The following is a 10631-nucleotide window of genomic DNA, read 5'->3' on the forward strand; positions in this document are numbered from 1 at the left end:
TGTGTGTGTGTGTGTGTGTGTGTGTGTGTGTGTGTGTGTGTGTGTGTATTTCAGACAGGATCTTATTCACAGTACAGCTCAGCCTGGCCCTCAAGCTCCCTAGTGGGAGGCGTAAAAGTAAGCTCAAGAACAAACTATCTTTACTCCCAAAACAAACAAACAAACAAACAAATAAATCTGTGTGCAGCATTATCACCAGGCCCAGTGGAACCTGTGTGCAGTCTCCTCTGGGAATGTGGGGACGGGAAAATGAAGGGGTTCAGGGTCATCTTTGGCTACATAGCGTGTCCCAGGCTGACATGGGCTTCATGAGACCCTGTCTTGGAACACCAAGAGAAAAACTAATAACTCAAAGTAAACTCTGCTGTTAGCAGCCAAATTAAAAGAAGCGTTAGCAGGAAGTTACTTAAAAGAAATGGTTCATACTTATTTTTAAAACCATTTTAAAAATACTTTAAGCACATCTCTCTCTCTCTCTCTCTCTCTCTCTCTCACACACACACACACACACACACCTCGCTTTTATTTTGTTGCCGAGGATTGTACCCAAGCACAACCCGATCCTCTAATGACTTACGGGTGTATAGTCTGGTGAGGTGGCTCAGATTTTAAAAGTACCTGCTGTCAAGCCTGATGACCTGAACTTGATCTCTGGGACTCATGCGGCAGAGGAAAAGGACGAATTCCTCAAAAGTTGCCCTCTGCCTTCCAAGTGTGTGCTGTGGCACATGTGCCCTCTTTCACATGTAAATAAAGGCATGAATGTAAAAAAAAAAAAAGGTGTGTGTGTGTGTGTGTGTGTGTGTGTGTGTGTGGTTCAGGGCCTGGACCTGGGTGCTGATCACACCAGGTGTGAGCTCTCCTACCGCAGAACTGCCCCCATGCTCCGGTAGCACCCACTTTTGTGGTGCCAGCTCTTCCCTGTTAATGTAATAGCTAATTCATTTTAGCATTTTAACCAGCTCTGGGTAGCTTCTACTTTCCATTCAGAACTCTCTTTGGTTGTGTCTGCTCAGGGAACAGGCTTCCTGGCATTGCCAAGTAATTGCCTCTCATTTAATGGGTTAATTACTTCACTGCTTTCTGTGGAAGTCTAGTACTGACTCCTGAAGACCAAGAAGACTGAGGATTTTTTTTTCTCCCCCCTTCAGCTATCCACTCTGTCTCTCAGTTAAAATCAAGTTAAAGCAGACTGGAAGAGTTGGGGCAGAGGCTGGCAGAGTTCCTGAGGGGGAGTTGTTCTCAGGCATCATTTATAATGGTAGGGACTAGCAAGACCCGTGTCAGCAAAGGGCAGCAAAAGCATTTGTTTTCCTTGGCTGCTGTGTCCTCGGTAGCTTGTGCTCATGCTGATGTTTCCTGGGTTTTAAAGTCAGGGGGATCCTGGGTGCCACCTCCTTTCACTGTGGGTTCTGGGTGGGCCGTGTGCTTGTCCCGGTGGCCTGGCTCAGGCACTGGAGTACAACCACCTCTCAACCAGAAGGCTGGGCAAGTAAATTGTTACTAACGACCTGACATGCTGTTACCTCCTGGCTCTTGAGAAGTTTGTGTTTCCTCCTTGCTCTTGAGAAATCAGCATCTACTTGTTGGCAGTGCTGGACGCTGGGGATTTCTTCTTTTTGCTTCCCCACTTTCCTGACAGCCTCAGGGACTCTCACTGGATCTGTAAAATGGACTCTACGTGGTCTCCTTGTCGGTCATGTCCTCCACCTTCGTCCACCTGAACAGCACATGGATAGTTTCTCCCTTCTCTAAAATTCTTGACAATATGGCAAACCTCCTATTATCTGTTCAGCTTTCACAGCCTTCCCTTCTGTAACTTGGTCTAAAAGACCATTTTCAGTCACACTTTCTTCACTGTACCTTTGTGTGTAGGTTGAACATTGCTATCCCTAAACGGTGGGCTCTGAAATGCTTCAGAATACAAGTTTTTGAGTACTGATTTGATAATCTATGTAGAAAATTCTGTGCTTGGACCTTATATTATGGCGCAATGTAAAAAAAAAAAATGTGCTAATGTCACCTTCAGACCAAGTGGAGAAAGATGTGTGCGTTTCTTTCCTGTTGCTGGGATAAAACACTGTGACTCAAGCAACTTCTAGAAGAAAAACTTTATTTGGATTTCTGGTTCCAGATGGAGCTGTCCGTTGTGGCAGGGAGGCATGGTAGCAAGCAGCAGATATTTCTGCGTGAGGAGAAAGCTGAGGGTCACAGCTTCAAACACAGCAGGGAGCATAGAGAGGGAACAGGGGGTGATGGGAAGCTTTTAGTTTCAAGTCCCGCCCCCAGGGACACACTTCCTCCAGTAAGGCTGGACTACGAAACTTCCCCAGACAGCCACCAACTAGGGACCAAGTGGCCAAGTGCCCCAGACTATTAGGAACATTTCTCATTTAAACCTCCAGAGTATGCGTGAAACAATGAAGCAATGGAACTTTGTGCTTAGATATCTCTTTAAGGAGCTAGGTGTGGCAGTGTCTGTAACCCAGGGAGGGAGGCAGGGGCATGAGGATCCATTCAAGACTAGCTCCTATTGCACAGGAGACCAGCCTAGACTACCAGAGACCCTGTCTAAAAAAGAAAAAAAAAAAAATCAAACAAACCAACAAAAAGGACAGCAGTAAAAAGAGTCCTCATTAGCGTGTGCATGTATTCTAAAAATAAATCTGAAATTAAAAATACTTCTATTTGCCAAGTTACTCCCAGCATGTGGGAGGCAGGGGCGGGTGGATTTCTGTGAGTTTGAGGCTAGCCTGGTCTACAGAATGAGTTCCAGGATAGCCAAGGCTACACAGAGAAACTCTGTCTCGAAACAAAGCGAAACACTGCTGGCCCCAGGAATTTTGAGGTACTCAGTTTGTACCCATCCGTCTGCTCATTTTCTCTCTCCATATTTGTGTGTGTGGTGTCCGTTCACTGTGGGGTAAGAATGGCGGTGCCTGTGAGAGCGTCTGTGAAGCTTCTCTCACTGAAGCTGGAGGGAGACTGGCAGTGAGCAAGTCCCAGCAATCCTCCTGTCTCTGCCTCCCAAGCGCTGTGGCTACAGACCCTTGCATGGTTACCCTTGGCTGTTTATATGGGTGCTAGGGATTTGAACTCAGGTCTCACACTCGTATTGCAAGCACTGCCACCCTCTGAGCTGTCTCCTGAAGTATTCCTCTTCCCATCCACTCTCTCATTCTCGTGGCTTTTTTTTTTTTCTTAAACAGGAAGAGAGAACACATTTACATGCTTAAGACAGAGAGTATTGTCCGTCCTGTGCTCCCCACCCCCCATTTGGTGGTGTCAGGAATCAAATCCAGGGCCTCCTTCATGCTGTGTAAATGCTGTTCCTGTGACTCATGTCCCCCAGCCCCAAACTCTCTTTATTTCTATTTTTTTCTTCCCAGTTAATCCCTCTCCCAGAAAGGAACAAAGATTTTTCTCATCTCTACCGTTATCCCCCAGGTTGAAGTCAGAGATTGCGCTCTCTCCTGCCCGCCCCACTCCACCTGCCCTCACCGTGCACTCTGCTTTGGTTTACTTTTTACGCCCTTTTTGGCAGCCACATTCCGGTTGGTGGCTGACTTGTTAGGCTCCTTCAATTCTGCTATCAGATTTCTGTTTATCGACCTCCCTGGCCACTCCAGATGTCCCCGTGACTACAGTGCCTCTCTCTCTCTCCACTGCTGCTCTGCTGACTCTGTGCTCTTCCTATAACCTGTGCAGGGACTGAGCACGGAGCCCCTCGGCAGAGTGCTTGCACAGCTTTGCCTTAAGCCCTGGTCTGATGTTCAGCAAGCTACCTGATGCGCGCAGTCCCAGAGCCGGGGGTGGGTGGGAGGGTGGGAATGGTGGGATTGGGGGGATGGAGGGTGGAGGGAGGCAGATCAGAAGTTAAGTCGCGGTGAGTTTGAAGCCAGCCAAGAATATAGGAGACCCTGTTTCAAAAACAGAAACAACCGAAAATATCCACGTGTCCCGTTAAGCCAAATGAAAATGAGAAAAGGGGTGTGTGTACAAGAACTGGAAGAACACGCTCACTATTATCAACGTCTAGAATTCATGTCCTGATATTTCAGTCTGCTCTGTTTGTAAGGTTGATTTTCATTATTTTTAACCGTGTGTGTGTGTGTGTGTGTGTGTGTGTGTGTGTGTGTGTGTGTGTGTGTGTGTTTGGGGTAACCTGTTTGTGAATGTGAGTGTGTGAGGAGGGAAGAGAGGCCTTGGAAACCTCCAGAGCTAGAGTGACAGTCATTTGTGAGCCACCTGAACTCAGGTCCTCTGCAAGAGCAGTAGCTTGCTGGGCCATTTCCTGGTTTGCTTTTTTTGTTTTTGATCCTTTGCTTATAGAACCACTCTTTCAATGCATCCAAGATTTGCTTTATCTTCATCGCACAGAAGTGCGCGCGATCCAGAGTCCTAGGAAAAGGAGGAGCTTGTTCTGAGGACTCACATGAGCTGATTTGTAGCAGAGCCAGGGTGAAAACACAAGACTCCTTCAGGAACGGCTTCTGCAGTCATGTGGCCAGGCTGGTGGTGCTTCAGATAGCACCAGCCAGGAAGAAGGTTCACCTTAGGCTCCTCGTTTTACAAGTTAACACAGCACTTGCTGCGCCCTCTGATGTTTTCAGAATAAGACAAAGGAAGCATTTATGGTTTTAAGTCCCTCCCGGCTGAAAGGACAGAGGGCTTGGTTTTCTCAGTTTACAGGTATTTGAAATGGTTAACTGAAGAGCAAACCAACACACTTGACCCTGATCCTCCTCCTCACCTCACTCTCCAGAGGCAATCTCACCACCCTCCTTTAGCATCCATTCTGGTATTTCCTTTTATATTTTTATGCTGCTGTCTGTAGGCCGTTCTCTTTGCTTCCATACCAGGGCTGGAGCCCAGGGCTTTGTGGCTAGCTGGGCAAGCTTCCTTCTAATGCTTTCAGGTTTCTCCTCTATTCTTCCCAAACTGTTAGAATGTTTCATTATTATTCGGCATCAACATCCTTCTGACTGCAAATACTGTTTATTAAGAGCTAAGCTGTGCTTTTTTGGTTGTTCGTTTGAGACAGGATCTTGTCATGTAGACCAGGCTGGCTTTGAACTAGGGATGATCCTCCTGATTCTGCCTCTGCCTCCCAAGTGCTGGGATTTCAGGTGTGTGCTACCATGCCTGGCTTAAAACAAACAAACAAACAAATTAATTGATTAATTTATCAAGACAGGGTTTTTCTGTGTAGCCCTGGCTACACAGAACTCGCTCTGTAGACCAGTAAGGCTGGCCTCGAACTCATAGAGATCCACCTGCTTCTGCCTCCCAAATGCTGAAATTAAAGCTGTGTGGCATTTAGTGTGTGTCCTTTCACACGTGCATGTGGCATGGGCGCACCGTGTGCTCGAGGCCAGAAGACGATTTACAGGACTGTTCTCTCCACCACGTGGGTTCTAGGGATTGAACTCAGACTGTCAACGGTTTGGTGATAAGGCTGGTCTCAAATACCCTGTGATCCCCTGCCTCAGCCTCCTGAGTGTTGGAATTACAGACGTGAGCCTCTACCCCGCTCCCCAACTCAAGTCATAGATTTTGATATTTCCTATTTTGTCCAACAAAAAAACAAAACAAAACAAAAGAAAAACCGTTTTCCTAGTTAAAGATTATCAAATTTTTGTTTGCTTGTTTGTGCACCTACTACTGATTGATTAATTTAATGAATTTTCTCTTTTGAGTGCCTACCACGTAGCAGGCACTGTTTTTGTTTCTAGGGGCCTGTTAGGGAACAAACTAGGCAAAGATTCTCCTCTGATAGCTTGGGTGGGAGGTAGGGAAATGCAGTGCTGGAAGGGAATATGCGTGAAAGGGAAGAACAGCTACGGAAGGGTATGGGGTCCGGGTATAGGCGCTTAGCTGGAGTGTTAGGTGGTAAAGGCAGGTCTCCGTGAGGAAGTGGCCTTTGAGCAGGCCTGTGTTCTTCCCGGCATCCCTTTCCTCCTAAGGCTGTGCCCAGCGCAGTCTGGTCCTTGGTTTTCCTCGGTGGTTTTGCTTCCCACAGCTGTCTGTCCGCCCCGGTCAGGGGTAACTAACCTCCAGGGCTACAGCGTCGTGGGCCTGGGTGGGTGATGTTGCCCTTGCCCGTTTCCTCTGGACCGCCTGCCTCTGGATCCTAAGCGAGAGCGCAGAGCTGGTGAAAGCATTGCCTGCCAAGCTGGGGAACCTGGGTTTGAAATGTGGGACCACGTGGAGAGAAGGAGAGAACAGTCTTCAAGTAGCTCCCTGACTGCGCACTCACGCTGTGCCGTAGACAAATCCGTGTAACATAAAAGTCGGTAGTTTCCCGGGAAAGGGAGCGAGCGTGGGGGCGGAAAAGCGATGTTGAGAACACGGCTATCTCAAAATAGTGTGGCTGACTTTACGTTGGATGCTCGGTTAGTTTACTTTAAATAGTTTCTCTCTGGCCTCTGTCCACTGTCTTCAAGTGTCGCCCTGATACATTACTCTGACCTGTTGTTTCTCTCTGGGAAGTTTTAGAATTATTCTTTTTTTTTTTTTTTTCCTGCTGCTCTGCAGTTTTATGAGGCTGAGTGAGGCCTTGGTGGGATTTTTTTTTTAAACATTGATTTTCCTTTTCTTTCTTTTTTATTTAAAAACAAAAATTTTTAAATTTTTATTTCTTATTCTTTTGGCCTGACATTTAATGAGACCTAGTCTCCAGTTTGGGAAATTCCCTGATCTTACTACTTCTTTGCTGGCAACGATGCTTGGTCATGCCACCAAGCACTGTGTCCTTGAAATGATAAAGGGTTTCTTCAATAAACATACTTCAAAAAATTTTGACATGAGAGGTAGAATTTTTCTTTTTTTCTTCAGTAGCTAGAACTTGGAATAATGGAAGGTCTCTTTAGAGTACAGTAATTTCATTTTTATTTTTTTAATTTAAGAATATTTCCTAGGGGAACTAAGACTTTATACTATATTTTATTTTATATGCATTGGTGTTTTGACTGCATGTGTCTGTGTGAGGGGGTTACATAGTTGTGAGCTGTCATGTGGTTGCTGGGAATTGAACTCAGGACCTCTGGAAGAGCAGCCAGTGCTCTTAACCACTGAACCATCTCTACAGCCCTGAGATTTTGTTTTCAATGGCAGCTAGTGTATCACCTGCCCACGGCATTTTGACACATTCTTGAAGGGAGGTGTCTGCAAGCTCACCTTCAGGCCTTGGCCTTCCTTCTACTCTCCTCAGTCCTTCCGTTGTTTCTTATCTTACTGGTGTTTTTATTTTTGTTTATTTATTTATTTTTGCAGTGCTGTAGATTAAACTTGTGCTAGGAAAGCTATATTCTCCAGCTCATGTCGTGTAGTTGTGTGTGTGTGTGTGTGTGTGTGTGTGTGTGTGTGTGTAAGTCAGAGGACAGCTGTTAGGACTTGGCTCTCTCTTACTATGTGATTCCCAGAATTGAACTCAGATTCTTAGTCTCGTTAGCAAGTGTCTTTACCTACTGAGTCATACTTGCCAGCCCCTATGTATTTATTTTATTTGTTTTTAAACATTTATTTAGGCGTGGTGGTGCACGGCTTTAATCCGAGCACTTGAGAGGCAGAGGCAGGCAGATCTCTGTGAGTTCAAGGCCAGCCTGGTCTACAAGGGGAGTTCTAGGATAGCCAGAACTTATCTCAAAAAGACCAAACCAAACCAAACAAACAAACAAAAAGTTGTTTATTTTTATTTTATGTGTGTGGGTGTTTTGACTGCAAGCTCTCTGTGCACCATGTGGCTACAGTCCCCTAGCTGGCCAGAAGAGGGCGCTAGGTCCTCAGGAACTGGAGTTAAAGACTGCTGTCAGCTGCCCCGTGAGTGCTGGGAACTGAATCCAGGTCTCCCGGAAGAGCAACCAGTGCTCTTAATCCCAGAACTGTTCCAGGCCCACTATATGTATTTTCAATTGAGATCAAACACTCACATAATATAAAAGTTTCTGTTGTGATCATTTTAAAGCATACTACCTAGTGGGTTTAGTTCAGTGTGACCGTTATGTAACTCCAGAACACATTTGCAGAGATGAAACCCCACACTCATTGGGTTGGTCAGCTGCTGTCTCCTTCTCACAGGCCCTGGCAGGCGCAAGTCTGTGTTTCCATCCATGGACTTGCCTTTGTAGACATTCTATGTAACTGGGATCCTAGACTATGGGCCTTTGGTATCCAGCTAATTTCACCCCACAGATTTTCAGGGTTCATCAGTGTTGACCACGTATTGGTTCTTTACTGTGATCTTCATTTGATCCCTGGGTGTTTGGGATTTTCAGTATCCAGAGGCAACAGCCACATGCATTATCCTTATCTTGATTTCAAAACTGTCCTTTGGTTTACTTTTCCCCACACAGCTGTTAGCTACCCGAGCATGCTGAGTCATCCCACTTTTCCAATCTACCTTATCTCCTTATCTTTCAGTATGCCAGCACTGAGGTGGATGGAGAACATTACATGACCCCAGAAGACTTTGTTCAGCGCTATCTTGGCCTGTACAATGATCCAAACAGCAACCCAAAGATTGTACAGCTCTTGGCAGGAGTAGCTGATCAAACCAAGGATGGGTAAGACGTTTTATAGATGCTCTGAAAACCGATTCTATATACTTTATTAAAAATGTAAAACTATAAGTTTCACATCATCTATGTATCTATTTACAGTTGTATCTATCCACGTATCTCTGTATCTCTGTATCTCTGTATCTATCTATCATCTTTGGTTTTGTTTGTTTGTTTGTTTTTGAGACAAGGTCTTACTACATAGTCCTGGCTGGCCTGGAATTCATTATGCAGACCACACTGGCCTTGAGCTCAGAGATCCTCCTGCTTCTGTCTCCCGGGTGCTGGGATTAAAGGGACGTCACTGTGACCAGCGTGTATCTTGAATTGCTTAGAAATTCACTTATTTTTATGTGTGTTCTGTCTGTGTGTATGTATATGCACCATGTACTTGATATGTCAGGAGGCCAGAAGGTGGCATTAGTTCTCTGCATATTGGTTACAGACAGTCGTGAGCTGTCATTTGGGTGCTGGGAATTGAATCTGTGTCATCGGTAAGGGTGACATGTGCTCTTAACTACTGAGCCATCTTTCCTGCCCCGTATCTGGAGTTTTAATAGTAATCAATATCTTTCCTTTGAAACTTATAAAAATGGTATTATTTACTGCCGTTATCATGCATGTTGTTATTTCTTACTTTTTGAAAAAGATTTGCATGCAAGAAGCCATATTTTATATTGAATAATCTGCTCAGGATGCGTCCCTGATAACTAATTTTATTTTTTTGTATTCATTTATTTGAAAATACTGAGTGCCTGCTAATGTGTCAGGCACTTAGTGTTACAATGTGTCAGAAAGCAGCCACAAATGGTAATAGAGAAAAAATTTAAAAGTATATTATAGCCTATTTAGAGGATACAGTTCTTTATGAAGAACTTAAAGATTGGTCTGTATTCATCTCTCTACTTATTTAGTTGGAAAACATTATGTTAAACGCCACAGTTTGCCAGGTAGTATTGGGCTTTTTAAATATAAGCATGAATAAAATGAGGTTGCTGACCTGAAGAATAAGCTCAAGAGAGGAACCAGACAAAGAAAAACCAAGTCAGTGCTTCTGGGGTACTTTTACCCTGGTAGTGTATGGATGTGAAGTCAGAGAAGTGACTAGATTCATTTTATTGTGGAGTTAGTCCATTCCTCAGGGAGAGCTGTTAACTTTAGTACAATTGCTCGAGGCCTGGATTGTGGGACAAATGCAGTACTTACTGAATTAGATAAAGGAAATGACTGTATGCTATGGCAGTTTTCAGCTGTGTCTCCAGATCCCGAAGGGGCTCAGAATCTTTTTCAGAGCTGTAGAGGTGCTTGTGTGAAGAGCTGGACAGTGAAGAGTCTGTTTCCGTCACTCTAAATCTGATCAGGTTTAGAAAAGGCTGGAGATGGTCACGCCTGGTCTCATGCACTCCAGTCAGCCAACAGCTGTCATGGTTGACGTTGTAATGGTTGTAAAGGCCGTCACAAGTGTCCCCGCCTGCAAGATCTGACTCTGAGTTCAGACTCTGCTCCATAGAACTTGGCACAAGGCTTGACATTCGGGACATTCAACAAATGTTACATCAATGAGTTTTTAAATGGCTTGGAAAGTCGCATCATTGTAACAGCAGGTGCTGAATAAAAGTTATATCTTTCTGTCTAGTATTATAGATGTTAGATCAGCTCCCCAGCTGCCGATCAGGTCACTTATAGAGTCCTGCTCATGGTTAGAAGAAGGTCTTTGGGAATGAATTAATTAATTTAATTAGAAGTTTTCCTTTTGAATTCTTAAGGGTGACATGTGCATTTTTTTTTTCTTTTAGAAAAATTGGCATGTTTGTTGTTCATTGGATCTGAGACCTGGTTTATATATATATATATATAATTGAAATAAGAGTCTCTCTACATTTTGTGTGCTGGGAATTGAACCTGGATCCTCTGGAAGAGTAGCCAGTGCTCTCAACCTGTGAGCCACCTCTCCAGTTCCAGACCTGGTCTATCTATCTGTCTATCTATCTACCTACCTACCTACCTACATATCTATCTTAAAGATTATATATATATATATATATATATATATATATATATATATATATATAT

General features: G+C 44.5%; 1 protein-coding gene across 1 annotated transcript in view; it reads left to right on the forward strand.

Annotated features, from left to right (window-relative positions):
- Slc25a12 (solute carrier family 25 member 12) overlaps positions 1–10631 on the forward strand; it is an 85823-nt gene that overhangs the window by 16951 nt on the left and 58241 nt on the right. The window contains exon 3 of the mRNA XM_055599999.1: positions 8422–8564. Within this exon, the coding sequence (XP_055455974.1) occupies positions 8422–8564 (143 nt within the window). The remainder of the gene's footprint in view (positions 1–8421; positions 8565–10631) is intronic.

This window comes from Psammomys obesus, unplaced genomic scaffold (assembly GCF_907164565.1).
Source record: "Psammomys obesus unplaced genomic scaffold, mPsaObe1.curated_primary_1811, whole genome shotgun sequence".
Taxonomy (NCBI): Eukaryota; Metazoa; Chordata; class Mammalia; order Rodentia; family Muridae; genus Psammomys; species Psammomys obesus.